General features: G+C 41.0%; 1 protein-coding gene across 1 annotated transcript in view; it reads left to right on the forward strand.

Moving 5' to 3' along the window:
* The window catches only part of plxnb1b (plexin b1b), a 191,409-nt gene that overhangs the window by 141,689 nt on the left and 30,561 nt on the right, over positions 1-19,159 (forward strand). Inside the window, exons 15-22 of the mRNA XM_061887355.1 lie at positions 3,191-3,284; positions 6,205-6,371; positions 6,456-6,607; positions 8,120-8,225; positions 9,689-9,825; positions 16,071-16,247; positions 16,333-16,540; positions 16,607-16,849. Coding sequence (XP_061743339.1) covers positions 3,191-3,284; positions 6,205-6,371; positions 6,456-6,607; positions 8,120-8,225; positions 9,689-9,825; positions 16,071-16,247; positions 16,333-16,540; positions 16,607-16,849 — 1,284 coding nt within the window. The remainder of the gene's footprint in view (positions 1-3,190; positions 3,285-6,204; positions 6,372-6,455; positions 6,608-8,119; positions 8,226-9,688; positions 9,826-16,070; positions 16,248-16,332; positions 16,541-16,606; positions 16,850-19,159) is intronic.

Below are 19,159 nucleotides of genomic sequence, written 5' to 3' on the forward strand. Positions count from 1 at the left end.
CAAAACGGCGCTCGCCGATTACTCTCATCAGAAAATCATGTTTAATACAAACAGTGTTATTTTGAACAATTAGGAATGTTTGTGTCATGATGTTGTCCTACAGAAACCATATTAAAACAAAAATATATTTTTCCCCCCCATCTTTTTCTATTTTCATACATTTTGAAAAATCTCCAGGGAGCCACTAGGGCGGCGCTTAAGAGCCGCAGGTTGCAGACGTTATGTAATATCCTGAGGCGGATCGTTATACTGTACATCTATACTTTATTCACTGTTAAAAACCACCCTGTGCGGGCAACCAAAAGTGTGATGTGGCCCTCAATAAAAACAATTTGACACACCTGGTGGAGTGGGGTTTAAGTTTACTGTAATTTATTGAAATATTTTGTCGCAAGTTTGAGACCCGAGTATAGTGGAATGCAGTGCATGCATGGCGAGTCTACAGGGATCTACTACTTGGCAACGTGGCAAAAAGGGAAGATGATCAATCCTATACAATCTTTAAAAAAGAAAAGAAGAATTTAAATATTGCCCGTTTGACGATGCTGTCAGAATTTACACACTCACGGAATAAGTCAATCAATCAATCAATCAATCAATCAATGTTTATTCATATGGCCCTAAATCACGAGTGTCTCAAAAGGCTGCACAAGCCACAACGACATCCTAGGTTCAGAGCCCACATCAGGACAAGAAAAAACTCAACCCAGTGGGATGACAATGAGAAACCTTGGAGAGGGCCGCAGATGTGGGTGAACCACCCACCTAGGGCGATCGAGCAAATGGACGTCGAGTGGATCTAGCATAATATTGTGAATATCCAGTCCATAGTGGATCTAGCATGATATTGTAAACGTCAAGTCCATAGTGGATCTAACATAATAGTGTGAGAGTCGAGTCGAGTCCATAGTGGATCTAGCATCATATTGTGAGAGTCCACTCCTTAGTCGATCTAACATAATAGTGAGTCCAGTCCATAGTGGATCTAACATAATAGTGAGAGTCCAGTCCATAGTGGATCTAGCATCATATTGTGAGAGTCCAGTCCATAGTGGATCTAACAAATTAGTGAGAGTCCAGTCCATAGTGGATCTAAAATAATAGTGTTAGAGTCCAGTCCTTAGTGGATCTAACATAATAGTGAGAGTCCAGTCCATAGTGGATCTAACAAATTAGTGAGAGTCCAGTCCATAGTGGATCTAAAATAATAGTGTTGGAGTCCAGTCCTTAGTGGATCTAACATAATAGTGAGAGTCCAGTCCATAGTGGATCTAACGTAACAGTGAGAGTCCAGTCCATAGTGGATCTAACATAATATTGTGAGAGTCCAGTCCATAGTGGATCTAACATAGTAGTGAGAGTCCAGTCCATAGTGGATCTAACATAGTAGTGAGAGTCCAGTCCATAGTGGATCTAACAAAATAGTGAGAGTCCAGTCCATAGTGGGGCCAGCAGGAGACCATCCCGAGCGGAGACAGGTCAGCAGCGCAGACATGTCCCCAACTGATGCACAGGTGAGCGGTCCATCCCGGGTCCCGACTCTGGACAGCTAGCACTTTAACCATGGCAACCGGATCCGTGCCCCCCCCTACAAGCGAAAGGGGGGCAGAGCAGAAAAGAAAAGAAACGGCAGATCAACTGGTCTAAAAAGGGGGTCTATTTAAAGGCTAGAGTATACAAATGAGTTTTAAGATGGGACCTAAATGCTTCTACTGAGGTAGCATCTCTAATTATTACCAGTAGGGCATTCCAGAGTACTGGAGCCCGAATAGAAACTGCTCTATAGCCCGCAGCCTTCTTTTGGACTCTGGGAATTACTAATAAGCTGGAGTTCTTTGAAAGCAGATTTCTTGCCAGGACATATGGTACAATACAATCAGCAAGATAGGCTGGGGCTAGACTGTGTAGTATTTTTATACGTAAGTAGTAAAACCTTAAAGTCACATCTTAAGTGCACAGGAAGCCAGTGCAGGTGAGCCAGTATAGGCCTAATATGATTAAACTTTCTTATTCTTGTCAAAAGTCTAGAAGCCGCATTTTGTACCAACTGTAATATTTTAATGCTAGACCAGTGGTTCGTTACCTGGGTTCGATCGAACCCTAGGGGTTCGGTTAGTTGGCCTCAGGGGTTCGGCGGAGCCTCCGCGACGGAGGTAAAGACACATCCGACCTATCGTGTAAATAAAAACTTCTCCTTATCAGCGTATTATGTTTACCCCCAAACAATGTTCCCTCTAATTTTCCATCTGATTTGCAGGTTGTTTGATTGATCTATTTGAAACTTTTACTAGCAGATTGCAAAGGAAGAGAATACATTATATGAAACAGTACAGTTACACAGTACAGTACATATTCTGTACAATTAACCACTAAATGGAAACACCCAAATACGTTTTTCAACTAGTTTAAATCGGCGTCCACGTCAATCAATTCGTGGTAATGTGTTTAAGGTGTGTAATTTGTTGTGAGTTCATGCACTGTGTTGGTTTTGTTCTTTGAACAAGTTGATGTTCATGCATGGTTCATTTTGTGTACCAGTAAAAAGACATACAACTTTTTCTTGAATATGAAAAAATTATAATAATTTTTCACTAAAGAAGGGTTCGGTGAATGCGCATATAAAACTGGTGGGGTTCGGTACCTCCAACAAGGTTAAGAACCCCTGGGCTAGACATAGGGAGACCCGAAAATAATACGTTACAGTAATCGAGACGAAATGTAACGAACGCATGAACAATGATCTCAGCGTCGCCAGTGGAAAAAATGAAACGAATTTTAGCGATATCACGGAGATGAAAGAAGGCCGTTTTAGTAACAATCTTGGTGTGTGACTCAAACAAGAGAGTCGGGTGGAAGATAATACCCAGATTCTTTACCGAGTCGCCTTGGGTAATCATTTGGTTGTCAAATGTTAAGGTGGTATTATTAAATAGGTGTCGGTGTCTAGCAGAACCGTTAATCAGCATTTCCGTTTTCTTGGCGTTGAGTTGCAAAAAGTTAGCGGACATCCATTGTTTAATTTTATTAAGACACGCCTCCAGCTGAAGTAGGCAGTGTACACTCTATGCTTACTGAAGTGTACGGACACAAGTATTCCAGTCAATGTCCAAAAGGGAGGCAAAGCTCACATTTTGACCGTTTTACCTGACTATATTAAAAAAGTTAAAGTGAAACCATTTTCCTTTTCCAGTACACTTACTCCGCTCCAGTGGAAGAATATGCTGCCATGGTGTATGTGAAGAGGAGAGACACGTTCCACGTTGACAGCGCCCCTGATTTATATGGTGACTTCTTTGGTGTTTTTTTTTTCATTCATGCATTGGGGGTTTTCAAATGTACTTAAAACACGGGTGTCCAAAGAGTGGCCCCGCTGCGATATGATCTCAAACTAAATTGAGGGAAAAGGCTCCATGAAGTTGGTCAACATTTAAGGGACATTCTGGTGTTCCACCAGACCCCCAAACAACATAAACATGGACTTCCCGAGCATGGGGTCTGGTGAAAAGACATGACTGCCCACTGTCTGTGTCCTTGTTGCCAGATAAGAAATTACAATTTTTTGGAACAATAGGTTGTACAGAGGGTGAAATTATCGTAAAATTATGATAATTATAATACAAATATGATAATTCACTGTTTTACTATCATACAATCACTACTATCACTATCATAGAGATATGATAGTTATCATACAAATATGATCATTATCGGGCCTCGCTGACAGTGTATTTCTAATCTGCACAACCTGAATTTACCAGCTACAGTATGCTACCGGAGAGGATTTTTTTTTCCCATCAAAATTCAAATTAAGAATGAGAGTACCTTTGACTTTTGAACCAATACAGTACCAATTCACGGTAGCTTGGAATCGATACCGATAATCAACAATACTAAATGTATTTTTCTTTTGTTTGTGTTAATACATGGTTAAATGATAAAATCTAAAATATTTCAATTCATAATTAAACATTGAGCTGATAATGATAACTGCGCTGTTCACTTGCTATATATCTTGTTTTCTTACACTTCTAGTTTAGTTTGCATTGCCATACTTACAGTAGGAAGTAGTCTTTGCCATTGAGTTCAATGTGCCAATCTTGTCTTTTGTTGAGTCTTACAAAGTGTTTATACCGTAATTATTGTACTTTTTTAACCACCATCTGTTTGATTCTGAGGTGCATCTTAGTTGTAGTTTATCTTTACCAAATTTGCAGGTGTTGAAATCGGCATGTAAAATTGCTAAAGGTAGACCGTAGCATGTATATGGCATACTATATCTAATATAAATGAACATCAAGCTAGCGCATTCTACTGTATTTGGAGCACTTTTTATCAAGCTTGCTTGCTTTGTTGGCATATGTTGATGCAGTATGTTTGGCCTATGCGGACACGTTTGTTACTGGATAAAGTTTAATATGCTAATGGCTTGGAGACTTTGTATGTGTATGCAATAAGCAACTATAATTATTTGATGCTTCTTTAAATTGACAAACGTGCGGTTTTAGACTGCAATATTGTTCAATTGTTATTACATATGTTTGGTCTGTGTGCTATTTTGTGCTTAGTTGTTGTGTAGCTGCTAGGCAGCCTACCATGTTTACTTTTTGTAAATGACTTGACTAAAATAGAAGAAAAGACCTTCGGTGCATATTGGAGGACATTTAGATGTCCTCCAATGTTCATTTAGACGGTGTGGCGCGGTTGGGAGAGTGGCCGTGCCAGAAACCTGAGGGTTCCTGGTTCGATCCCCACCTTCTACCAACCTCATCACGTCCGTTGTGTCCTTGAGCAAGACACTTCACCCTTGCTCCTGATGGGCCGTGGTTAGGGCCTTGCATGGCAGCTCCCACCATCAGTGTGTGAATGGGTGAATGTGGAAATAGAGTCAAAGCGCTTTGAGTACCTTGAAGGTAGAAAAGCGCTATACAAGTATAACCCATTTACCATTTACATTTAGATGTTAACTGACTGTCCAGCTTTGCACAAGTAAACACTCTGCAGGACTGCCTGTATTGCACATTATATCACACATTTTACATGCATATCGTCCAATGCTTTTTTTTTTTTTTTTGCTGATATTGGTTCAATATTCAATACCAATATTGCAGTGGGCCATCCCGAGTACCTCTTAAATTCAGTACTTTTACCGACCCAACTCTGCCGGTATCACCTGGTACACACTCAGAAAAAGTCTTTAAGAATAACTTAAAAACCTGAACATACTTGCCAATCTTGAGAACTCCGAATTCGGGAGATGGGGAAGGGGGTCGTTAGGGGCGGTTGAGGTGCAGGCAGCATACCCTTTCCCCTTCGAGCTGTCCTGGATGAAATAAAATTCTTTTTTCCAATCATCTTGGAACTTGCAAGCGTGTTTCTTCTTCTTACTCGTCGTCGTCATGTCTCTTCTTCGTTCTTCTTCTTCGTCTCCTTCTTGTTGTGTGTGCAGTTGTGCACTGAGCTCCAAAAGCCGTAGATGTTATTGCAGCGTCTCTGTAGAGTTAGTGCTGCAAGGGATATTGTTGTTTTTCTGTTGTGTTACGGTGTGGATGTTCTCCTGAAATTTGTTTGTCATTCTTGTTTAGTGTGGGTTGACAGTTTGGCGCATATTTGTAACAGTGTTAAAGTTGTTTATACAGCCACCCTCAGTGTGACATGTATGGCATTTGAAAAAGTATGCCTTGCATTCACTTACGTCTGTGTATGTGTGCTTATATTTAACTTTGTCATTAAACCAGTTAAACGATCATACAACGTGTCAGAATTTCTTGACATCTTCGTATAAGGACCATTGTTAAACCCGTCCAACGCAACATTATTATGTGACTGGGCCGGCACGCTGTTTATATGGAGGAAAAGTGGACCCTGGACAGCATGCGACTGTTAAGGGGTGAAGGTTTAAGGTGAGAGAGGACGCTAAAGGCAGGTGGAAATCAGGAGAATGGTTGCCCTGGGAGATTTTCGGGACAGGCACTGAAATTCGTGAGTCTCCCGGGAAAATCGTGAGGGTTGGCAAGTATGAACCTTAATGGCAAAAAATAAATTATTTACAGCATAAACAAATAGCAGTGTTATTTTAATATGTGCATTGATAAGGGGGGCCAACTTCACACATTTCACAAGCACAAGACAGCAATTGAAAGCCCCCCAAAAATGTGCTTGAATTTGTGGAGAGGTTGCATTTGTGACGGTGTTGTGTGTCCTTAGTGACGTTGTACGACTGCTCGGTGGGCCGCGCCGACTGCAGTCGTTGCTACACAGCAGAGCACAAGTACGCGTGTGTTTGGTGCGGAGGTGCACACGCCACATGTTTGTATTCTGGCTCGTGCAGTGAACCCGTACAGCAGACGTGTCCCGCGCCGGTCATTCACTCTGTGAGTAACTTCCCACTTCTTACCCACCCAACACGGTACCTTCCAAGTGCAGTAATGACACATGATGTTCCTTTTATTTTTCAGATCGAGCCGCTGTCTGGCCTGCTAGAAGGCGGCACACTGGTGACCATCACAGGCTCCAACCTTGGCCAAAAGGCCGAAGACATCTTTACTTCTGTGTCAGTGGCTGGTGTACCCTGCATGGTCATCACTCATCTCTACCAGGTCTCCTCCAGGTACTCATGGTCTGCTCTGTGGCTGCAGAAAAAAAAAATTGTACTTCCAAACCATAAGAAGCCATTAACACCTGGAAAGTATTGTGCTTAACTTAAAGGGGTCACAGTAGGATTTTTTAAAGGGGAACATTATCACCAGACCTATGTAAGCGTCAATATATACCTTGATGTTGCAGAAAAAATATAGTTCATAAATGGATGATTATTAACTTGGGACAGCGGCTCAATTCCTGCGATATTCATTTGCAGTAATGGTTATTTCAACATGATTATTATATATCAGTAAACAGCTGGATAAGGCATCAGGTTGTTTTTTGAACATTTTCCCATTTAGATGAAGAATGACTCATAATCCTTAATAAAGAAAAGGGGGGTGAAACCGAGTCTTTTCGTGTCTTTCTCGCCATTTTCCATGTCTAAATTGGCTGTCAAAGTGTACCAACTTGTCAGAATATGTCCTCAACCTTCTACCATCCGGGTGAGAGGCATGGTTTATGATCGAAAATAAAGTTTGACAAGCGAGGAAACAGCTGATCAGCCGATCATGTCAACATTTGTCTATGTTAGTGCTTACAATAACAATATCACCACTTACTCAGTGGCCTAGTGGTTAGAGTGTCCGCCCTGAGATCGGCAGGTTATGAGTTCAAACCCAGGCCGGGTCATACCAAATACTATAAAAATGTGAGCCATTACCTCCCTGCTTGGCACTCAGCATCAAAGGTTGGAATTGGGGTTTAAATCACCAAGAATGATTCCCGGGCGCGGCCACCGCTGCTGCTCACTGCTCCCCTCACCTCCCAGGGGGTGATCAAGGGTGATGGGTCAAATACAGATAATAATTTTGCCACACTTTGTGTGTGTGTGTGACAATCATTGGTACTTTAACTTTTTTTTTAACTTTAGCTAGTATTCAAGTCATGAAATGTAAGTGGAGTATTGTTGGCACTTTTTGTATGTTTTTTTATTGGGTTTTATGGGCGGAATAGAGGACCTCACTTTGGCTTAGCTGTAAGCGGACATTTATGTACGTTTATTTACGTGAATTAGTAAAACAAAATGATGATAATGCTTGTGAACGATAGGCAAAATTCCCCCAGAAACTGCAGTTGTCCTTTAAACAGAAATGTATGTGGGGGGAACCAAAATATCTTATTTAAAGTTATTTTCTCAATTTTAACATTTTTAAACTAAAATTTTAAAAATATAATTATCCATGCTAAAATTAAGATTAGTCAATGACTAAAAATATGTAAATTGCTCATAATACAAGATCATTAGTAGAAATACAATTTATAATATGGCAAGTGGCAAATAATTTGTACTCTGCTAAAGTAGTTTTGTGCTGATACCGATATACGTCAAAATGCCAAGTATTGGCACAGATAATCAGTCGATATCTTGTTACAACCACCATTAATTGGCTATGGCTTGTTGTGGGTTTGACGATTCCAGAAGGGTTGAACATGTGATAGCAACACTGATTGATGTGAGCTTGATGGTGTCGTGCAGGATCGTTTGCAAAACGAGAGCCAGTGGAGGAGAGAAGATGGGTCATGTGTCTGTTCAAGTCAGCGGGGGAGAATTGGGATTGTCCAGACAGGCATTCAGCTTCCAGGTAATTAAAGACCACATCACGTTAGATCAGATCAACCATCTTTTTGGTGTAAAATTGTTTATTGGCGGAGGTGATCGTCATTCTATACAGCCAGCATACTGTACAACAACAATTCAGTACTGGTGTTGCTGCACCAATACAGGTTACTAACATCCACACTTGTGGATGGAGAGACAAGAATGGGAAAGATGGCTAAGCAGTTAATTAGTGATGGAAGTAGTAATAGGAACAGTATATGTAGTAGTAACTAACAGTATATGTATAAAACCCAAAACCAGTGAAGTTGGCATGTTGTGTAAATGCTAAATAAAAACAGAATACAGTGATTTGCAAATGCTTTTCGACTTAAATTAAATTGAATAGACTGCAAAGACAAGATTCTCAATGTTCGAACGGGTAAACTTTATTATTTTTTGCAAATATTGGCTCATTTGGAATTTGATGCCTGCAACATATTTTAAAAAAGCTGGCAAAATTGGCAAATAAGACTGAAAAAGTTTTGGAATGCTCATCAAACACTTATTTGGAACATCCCACAGGTGAACAGGCTAATTGGGAACAGGTGGGTGCTATGATTGGGTATAAAAGCAGCTTCCATGAAATGCACAGTCATTCACAAACAAGGATGAGGCGAGGGTCACCACTTTGTGAACAAACCTTGAGCAAATTGTCCAGCGGTTTAAGAACAACATTTCTCAATGAGCTATTACAAGAAATTTAGGGATTTCAGCATCTACGGTCTGTAATATCATCAAAAGGATAAGAGAATCTGGAAAAATCACTGCACGTAAGTGGCAAGGCCGTGACCTTCAATCCCTTAGGCGGTACTGCATCAAAAAGCGCCATCAGTCTGTAAAGGATATCACCACATGGGCTCAGGTACACTTCAGAAAACCACTGTTAGTAACTACAGTTGGTCCCTACATTTTTAAGTGCAGGTTAAAATTCTACTATGCAATGCGAAACCCATTTATCAACAACACCCAGAAATGCTGGGTCCGAGCTCATCTAAGGTGGACTCATGCAAAGTAGAAAAGGGTTCTGTGGTCTGATGAGTCCACATTTCAAATTGCTTTTGGAAACTGTGGACGCCGTATCCTCTGGGACAAAGTGGAAAAGAACCATCCGGTTTATTATCAGCGCAAAGTTCAAAAGCCAGCATCTGTGAGGGTATGGGGGTGTATTAGTGCCCAAGGCATGGGTAACTTACACACCTGGGAAGGCACCATTAATGCTGAAAGGTACATACAAGTTTTGTGCCAACTTCACTGGTTTTGGGTTTTGTAGTAGCAATACTAACAGTATATGTAGTAGCAATTTTTTAAACAGTTCTGCAAGTGGAAGCTCACACCGACTAAAGGGAAAGAAGAAAAGATATTAGCATCCATGACTAACCAGTAATGATGTAAAAATATAAAGCAATATTTTGCGTATTTTTTTATTTGTCCTTTCTTACCCTTCAGGATCCGTTTGTGACAGGAGTGATGCCCGACAGAGGTCCTAAAGCTGGCGGCACCACGCTGACCATCAGTGGGCGAAACCTGCTGACCGGGCATCCCTCGGACCTTGCCGTCACCGTGGGCGGCGTGCCCTGTAACATGTGAGAACAACACAAACAGTGCCCTTCAATAATTATGGCAAATTTTGACACCTCAGTGATGTACCAAGTTCTTTTTTGTAAATGAACACTTCCCGGAAATGTCTAGTAATTCAAGTACGTACAAGAATTCCTTTTCGGTCCAATTTTTGTTCAGCCCTTCTCAGTTTTTATAAGTTACCGCCAACGATGAAATTATCCATTTTAATAACTACGACAGTAGCATAAAGCATATAGCAGTTAGCATTCCATGACCCACAATGCACTTCTGCCATGACCCTCCCCCGCCAAATTATTTTTGGTTGACGTGTGTGTGACGATTGCTGACGTTTGTGTGACGATTGCTGACATTTTCTTCGTCTCTTCCGCGAATGAGATAAATAATATTATTTGATATTGTGTAATCTGCAGTACATGATTTCCTTTTCGGTGCCATTTCTGTTCAGCCTTTCTCAGTTTTTATAAGTTACTGCCAACGATGAAATGATCCACTTTAATAGCTACGGCAGTAGCATATTGCAGTTAGCATTCCATGACCCACAATGCACTTCTGCAATGACCCTCCCCCGCCGAAATCTTATTGGTTGACGTGTGTATGACGATTGCCGACGTGTGTGACGATTGCTAACATTTTCTTTGTTTCTTCCGCGAATGAGATAGATAATATTATTTGTTATTTTACGGTAATGTGTTAATAATTTCACACATAAGTCGCTCCGAAGTATATGTCGGCCAAACTATGAAAAAAACTGCGACTTATAGTCTGAAAAATACGGTAATCATTGTATTTATTATATTAATGTTCATATGTCTTACTTGTATTTTTTTCTTTATGTCTACATATGGTTCTTACTGTTTTACAAGTTTTATTATTTTTATTTTCCAACGTTCCTCAGTTGAGCCATCTGCCTCAGGGGTTATCGGCCGTGCTTGTGGGGGCGCTTTTGTGTCAGCGTCCTGGTGGCCTTGGTCTGGTGACCTCCTGGTGCAGATGTGATAGTGTTTACTCACATGTCTCCTCTGTACTCAGCCATGCAATCATTTGTCCATATAGTTGCATATGTGTGTGTATTGTGTGTGTGTGTGTTTGTGTTTGTGTTTGTGTTTGTGTTTGGTATCTGTGTCCGTGCGTACCAATGTGATTATGGGGGATATGGGTCACTTGGGTATTGTTTTTAACTTTGTAAAGCACTTTGTGTTGCATTTCTTTTATCTATGAAAAGAGCTTTATAAGTAAAGTTGGAGTTTGAGTACATAGCGACATACACTACTTACTCCAGAATATGTGCATAAACAAAATTGCTAAGCGTCGATTTCCGCACACTCTAAGTTTTGAGTGTTCTGAAAACTGACTGTGTACTTTGCATTTTACCACACTTCTTAGTGTGAAAGTGCTTATGTACTCAAGGGCCAAGTACTTAGAATTGACACACGGCTTTATGTTTATGTAAAATAGTGACTGCACTGCAAAAAGTCATTGTCCAAAAAAAAGAAAAAGAAAATACAAAAATGAGGGGTATTTTATTTGAACCAAGCAAAATTATCTGGCAATAGAACAAGAAAATTTGGCTTGTCAAGACTTTCCATAAAAAGTAAAATCAGCTAACCTCAATGAACCCAAAAATAAGTATATTCTCACTAATAACAAGTGTACTTTTCTTGGTAGAAAAAAAAAATGTGAGACCTTTTTGCTCAATATACTAATATACTGAAAAATATTCTTAAATTAGGTAAAGTCTAATGCCATTATCTTGACATAATGATATGCGCTCGCCATTACATTTTTTGAAACCAGCAAAATTAAACGAACAGCCAATTTGTTTTTTTAATGGAAAGGCAACCGCTTGTTACTCTCGGGGTCTCCTAGCCGGTCAGGCAAATCATAGTGTCTAAAAATGCATTTTCCCATCCCTAAGATGACATCATCACACCAAGTGTGTGCTCTTTCAGTCAATTAGTGCGCGAGCAATACCGTATTTCTTTGTATTGCCGCCGGGGCACTAATTAATTTAAAACATCTTCTCACTCCTGCGCTTACCAAAGGCATGGGGTAAAAGTAAGCATGCGTTAATTATTTTAAAACCTTTTCTCACTCCGGCACTTACCAAAGGCATGCAGTAATAATTTGAGTGTGATGTAAGCTTGGACCTTAAATCCTACTGAATAGCGAGTTTGACCCGGCAGTAATCCAAGGCAGGCGCATACTATATACCCTGCAGCAATTCAAGGAAATACGTTTTTTATATATATATATATATATATATATATATATATATATATATATATATATATATATATATATAATTTTTTTATTGTGATTCATCTGAATGTGCATGAACTATTTCTGTTCAAAATTGTTAGAAATGTCACATGTTACATGTTTAAATATCAAATGTCCGTTTACTGTGTACTGTTCCAACTGTACTACTATATGAGTACCTATTTTCTATTGTTTCATTGAAAATAAAACCGCAAAGTCCATTTGGCTGTCATACGTTTTAATTATGAGACAAAATTGTGTCAAAGTCATGACTTTATGCAATTCTTTAGTAAGAAAATTGAAGTCATTAGAAAGGAGATTAAAGACAATGCGTCCCAGCTACAACGGGGTTCTATTAAGACTGACACGATTGTATATACGGCGGATACTGCCCTCCAAAATAGTTTCTCTCGTTTTGAGGAAATAACATTAGAGGAATTGTTACAACGTGTAAATGGAATAAAACAGACAACATGTTTACTTGACCCTCTTCCTGGGAAACTGATCAAGGAGCTCTTTGAATTATTAGGTCCATCAGTACTAAATATTATAAACTTATCACTCTCCTCGGGCAGTGTTCCCCTAGCATTCAAAAAAGCGGTTATTCATCCTCTTCTTAAAAGACCTAACCTCGATCCTGACCTCATGGTAAATTACCGACCGGTGTCTCACCTTCCCTTTATTTCAAAAATCCTTGAAAAAATTGTTGCGGAGCAGTTAAATGAACACTTAGCGTCTAACAATCTATGTGAAACCTTTCAATCCGGTTTCAGGGCAAATCACTCCACGGAGACAGCCCTCGCAAAAATGACTAATGATCTATTGCTAACGATGGATTCTGATGCGTCATCTATGTTGCTGCTCCTCGATCTTAGCGCTGCTTTCGATACCGTCGATCATAATATTTTATTAGAACGTATCAAAACACGAATTGGTATGTCAGACTTAGCCCTGTCTTGGTTTAACTCTTATCTTACTGATAGGATGCAGTGTGTCTCCCATAACAATGTGACTTGGGACTACGTTAAGGTAACGTGTGGAGTTCCCCAGGGTTCGGTCCTTGGCCCTGCACTCTTCAGCATCTACATGCTGCCGCTAGGTGACATCATACGCAAATACGGTATTAGCTTTCACTGTTATGCTGATGACACCCAACTCTACATGCCCCTAAAGCTGACCAACACGCCGGATTGTGGGAATCACTAATAAGCCGGAGTCCTTTGAACGCAGATTTCTTGCCGGGACATATGGTACAATACAATCAGCAAGATAAGATGGAGCTAGACCGTGTAGTATTTTATACGTAAGTAGTAAAACCTTAAAGTCACATCTTAAGTGCACAGGAAGCCAGTGCAGGTGAGCCAGTACAGGCGTAATGTGATCAAACTTTCTTGTTCTTGTCAAAAGTCTAGCAGCCGCATTTTGTACCAACTGTAATCTTTTAATGGTAGACATGGGGAGACCCGAAAATAATACGTTACAGTAGTCGAGGCGAGACGTAACAAACGCATGGATAATGATCTCAGCGTCTTTAGTGGACAGAATGGAGCGAATTTTAGCGATGTTACGGAGATGAAAGAAGGCCGTTTTAGTAACGCTTTTAATGTGTGCCTCAAAGGAGAGAGTTGGGTCGAAGATAATACCCAGATTCTTTACCGTGTCGCCTTGTTTAATTGTTTGGTTGTCAAATGTTAGAGTTGTATTATTAAATAGAGTTTGGTGTCTAGCAGGACCGATAATCAGCATTTCCGTTTTTTTGGCGTTGAGTTGCAAAAAGTTAGCGGACATCCATTGTTTAATTTCATTAAGACACTCCTCCAGCTGACTACAATCCGGCGTGTTGGTCAGCTTTAATCTGCGGGCTATAGAGCATTTTCCGTTCGGGCTCCAGTACTCTGGAATGCCCTCCCGGTAACAGTTCGCGATGCCACCTCAGTAGAAGCATTTAAGTCTCACCTTAAAACTCATTTGTATACTCTAGCCTTTAAATAGACTCCCTTTTTAGACCAGTTGATCTGCCGTTTCTTTTCTTTTTCTTCTATGTCCCACTCTCCCGTGTGGAGGGGGTCCGGTCCGATCCGGTGGCCATGTACTGCTCGCCTGTGTATCGGCTGGGGACATCTCTGCGCTGCTGGTCCGCCTACGCTTGGGATGGTTTCCTGCTGGCTCCGCTGTGAACGGGACTCTCGCTGCTGTGTCTTGGATCCTCTTTGGACTGGACTCTCGCGACTGTGTTGTATCCACTGTGGATTGAACTTTCACAGTATCATGTTAGACCCGCTCGACATCCATTGCTTTCCTCCTCTCTAAGGTTCTCATAGTCATCATTGTCACTGACGTCCCACTGGGTCATTATTGTCACCAATGTCCCACTGGGTGTGAGTTTTCCTTGCCCTTATGTGGGCCTACCGAGGATGTCGTGGTGGTTTGTGCAGCCCTTTGAGACACTAGTGATTTAGGGATATATAAGTAAACATTGATTGATTGATTGATTGATTTTTTTTAATGCTTGAAATAAGAAATTATTACTTTAAAGGCCTATTGAAATTAGTTTTTCTTATTCAAACGGAGATAGCAGGTCCATTCTATGTGTCATACTTGATCATTTCGCGATATTGCCATAATTTTGCTGAAAGGATCTAGTTGAGAACATCGACGATAAAGTTCGCAACTTTTGGTCGCTAATAAAAAAGCCTTGCCTGTACCGGAAGTAGCCGACGATTTGCACGTGTCGTCAATGGTTGTAGAGATCCTCACATCTGAACATTGTTTACAATCATAGCCACCAGCAGCGAGAGCGATTCGGACCGAGAAAGTGACGATTTCCCCATTAATTTGAGCGAGGATGAAAGATTCGTGGATGAGGATAGTGAGAGTGAAGGACTAGAAAAAAAAAAGGCGAGAGCAGTGGGAGCGATTCAGATGTTATTAGACACATTTACGAAGATAATTCTGGAAAATCCCTAATCTGCTTATTGTGTTATTAGTGTTTTAGTGAGATTATTTGGTACCTGAAAGTCGGAGGGGTGTAGCCAAGGGTGTGGTGACCGCCAGTGTCTCCGGTGGGAGGAGGTAAGAGAGACCGCAGCTGTAGGAGAACGCAGGCTCCGCTCATGTCTACGGTAAGAGCCGACTTATCACCACAATTTTCTCACCGAAGCTTGCCGGTTGACATGTTGTCGGGATCCATGTTCGCTTGACCACTCTGTTCCATAGTAAATGCTTACCTTCGGGAATGTAAACAAGGAAACACCGGCTGTGTTTGTGTTGCTAAAGGCAGCTGCAATACACCCCTTCCCACCTACATCTTTCTTCTTTGACTTCTCCATTATTAATTGAACAAATTGCAAAAGATTCATCAACACAAATGTCCAGAATACTGTGTAATTATGCGATTAAAGCAGATGACTTTTAGCCTTGATCGGTGCTGGAAGAATATGTCCGCTACAACCGGTTACGTCACGCGCACGCGCCATCATACACGTCATCATTCCGCGACGTTTTCAACAGGATACTTCGCGGGAAAATTAAAATTGCAATTTAGTAAACTAAACTTGCCGTATTCGCATGTGTTGCAATGTAAAGGTTTCATCATTTATATATAAACTATCAGACTGCGTGGTCGGTAGTAGTGGGTTTCTGTAGGCCTTTAAAAAGTTGTTTTATGTACTTTTAGTGAGTGTTGATGACACAGCTGTGCAACACTTCTTATTCTAGTTTCATGTATGTTTTACTCATTATAGGTCATAAAATCTCAGTTACAAGCTGTAATATCTTACTGAGATAATTTAAGACCAAAACACTTAAAACAAGTAAAACACTCACATAAAATCTGCTTAGTGAGAATAATTATCTTATCAGACAGAAAGTAAGCATATATCACTCTTATTTGAGATATTTAATCTTACTTAAATTTCAGTTTTTGTAGTGTGTTCTGTATGGCCTAGAGGCATCCGTAAAAATTGGATGGTTTCTGTGTTCTCCTCAGTGTGTCGGAGGTTCAAAGCTCCAGTGTTGAGTGTGTGACGGGCAGCAACAACAAGACGGGAGATTACCGCCTCACTTTGCATTATGGCAGCAGCCAACGGCATCTGCACTCCAAAGCATACCACTACACGCACAACCCCAACATAACCCACGCCAAACCAACCAAGAGCTTCCTAAGGTAAGTCCTTGATGTCTATCACGCCGCCTTTGTCTCTCCTTTGGTCTGGGAGTGACTTTCACATCAATAACGGTCTTCTGTTCAGTGGCGGGCGAAGGATCTACGTTTCAGGACACAACCTGAACGTCGTGCAGGAACCTCGAATGGTCGTGACCGTTTCGCCTCACGAGTCCATCCAGAAAAAGACCAGCAGGAGAAGGAAGCGCTGGAGCCCAGGGGAAAGGCTAGGACGGTCTGCCAAAATGGCTTCTGACCCACTGTGTCCTGGAGATGTTCTCTGCTCTGTCAAACAGGTGTGGAAGTGCGTGCCCGGGCATATACCTTTACCGATCTTATTTTGTCTGTCTGCGTTTCGTCAGTTCACAGAACTTTGTGAAGTGAACTCCTCCTCCTTGATATTGTGTCGATCGCCGATGGTGGACTCCTCGGTGTGGGGCTCCAAGGTCACGGTGGAGTTTTTGCTGGACAACCTGCGCTTTGATTTCAACGCCCTCAACCCCCAGGCCTTCAGCTATGAGCCCAACCCAATCCTGCACCCTCTGAACCAGCAGGACCCTCTGAAGGCATACCGCTACAACCCTGGAAGCTTCATCCAGCTTGAGGTCAGAGAACGCCACAACAAACACACACAACAGTTGCTGTATCGCAGACATATTCAACTCAGTTGTTTAGGGGGCCACATTTTCGGAAACCTTAAGACCGTGGGGCGCACTTCTCCCTTCACTAATAGTCTTATTTTGTATATTCCTGAGAACCAGGGGACAGCGTGGCAAAGTTGGGAGAGTGGCCGTGTCAGCAATCTGAGGGTTACTGGTTCAATCCCCACCTTCTACCATCCTATTCTCGTCCGTTGTGTCCTTGAGCAAGACACATCACCCTTGCTTCTGATGGGTAGTTAGCGCCTTGCATGTCAGCTCCCGCCATCAGTGTGTGAATGGGTGATTGTGGAAATAGGGTCAAAGCGCTTTAAGTTCCTTAAAAAAAAGGTAGAAAAGCGCTGTACAAGTATAACCATTTACCATTAAACCAGTGTCCTCTACAGTCGACGTTTAATTTTGGCGTATTTATTTTGTCAGAGTTACAGGAGCGCTCTGCTGTTTTTAAGGACCTCCTGTGGAATTATATTATATATATATATATATATATATATATATATATATATATATATATATATATGTATATATATATATATATATATGTATATATATATATATATACCCCGTTTCTATATGAGTTGGGAAATTGTGTTAGATGTAAATGTAAACTGAATACAATGATTTGCAAATCATTTTCAACCCATATTCAAGTGAATATGCTACAAAGACAACATATTTGATATTCAAACTGATAAACATTTTTTTTTTGCAAATAATCATTAACTTTAGAATTTGATGCCAGCAACACATGACAAAGAAGTTGGGAAAGGTGGCAATAAATACTGATAAAGTTGAGGAATGCTCATTAAACACTTATTTGGAACATCCCACAGGTGTGCAGGCTAATTGGGAAAAGGTGGGTGCCATGATTGGGTATAAAAACAGCTTCCCAAAAAATTATCAGTCTTTCACAAGAAAGGATGGGGCGAGGTACACCCATTTGTCCACAACTGCGTGAGCAAATAGTCAAACAGTTTAAGAACAATGTTTCTCAAAGTGCAATTGCAAGAAATTTAAGGATTTCAACATCTACAGTCCATAATATCATCAAACAGTTCAGATAATCTGGAGAAATCCCTCCACGTAAGCGGCATGGCCGGAAACCAACATTGAATGACCGTGACCTTCGATCCCTCAGACAACACTGTATCAAAAACCGACCTCAATCTCTAAAGGATATCACCACATGGGCTCAGGAAGACTTCAGAAAACCACTGTCACTAAATACAGTTCGTCGCTACATCTGTAAGTTAAAGCTCTACTATGCAAAGCGAGAGTCATTTATCAACAACATCCAGAAACGCCGCCGGCTTCTCTGGGCCCGAGATCATCTAAGATGGACTGATGCAAAGTGGAAAAGTGTTCTGTGGTCTGACGAGTCCACATTTCAAATTGTTTTTGGAAATATTTGACATTGTGTCCTCCGGACCAAAGGTGTTATCGACGCAAAGTTCGAAAGCCAGCATCTGTGATGGTATGGGGGTGCATTAGTGCCCAAGGCGTAGATAACTTACACATCTGTGAAGGCACCATTAATGCTGAAAGGTACATGCAGGTTTTGGAACAACATATGCTGCCATCTAAGCGCCATCTTTTTCATGGACGCCCCTGCTTATTTCAGCAAGACAATGCCAAGCCACATTCAGCACGTGTTACAACAGCGTGGCTTCGTTAAAAAAGAGTGCGGGTACTTTCCTGGCCCGCCTGTAGTCCAGACCTGTCTCCCATAGAAAATGTGTGGCGCATTATGAAGCGTAAAATACGACAGCGGAGACCCCGGACTGTTGAACGACCTAAGCTCTACATAAAACAAGAATGGGAAAGAATTCCACTTTCAAAAGTTCAACAATTAGTTTCCTCAGTTGCCAAACGTTTATTGAGTGTAGTTAAAAGAAGAGATGATGCAACACAGTGGTGAAAATGCCCTTTCCCAACTAATTTGGCACGTGTTGCAGCCATGAAATTCAAAGTTAATTACTATTTGCAAAAAAAAGTCAAGTTTATGAGTTTGAACATCAAATATGTTGTCTTTGTAGCATATTCAACTGAATATGGGTTGAAAAGGATTTGTAAATCATTTTATTCTGTTTATATTTACATCTAACACAATTTCCCAAGTCCTATGGAAACGAGGTTTGTACATTGGTTTGGTTTTTGAGTCTATTTCTTTGCTGGCATTGAAAATTGCAATATTACCTAGAGGTAGTTTGGCTGTGTCCGCTCTCAGTGCTGCTGGAGTGATCGCCAAGTGCGAAG

The sequence above is a fragment of the Nerophis ophidion genome, linkage group LG02 (genome assembly GCF_033978795.1).
Source record: "Nerophis ophidion isolate RoL-2023_Sa linkage group LG02, RoL_Noph_v1.0, whole genome shotgun sequence".
Taxonomy (NCBI): Eukaryota; Metazoa; Chordata; class Actinopteri; order Syngnathiformes; family Syngnathidae; genus Nerophis; species Nerophis ophidion.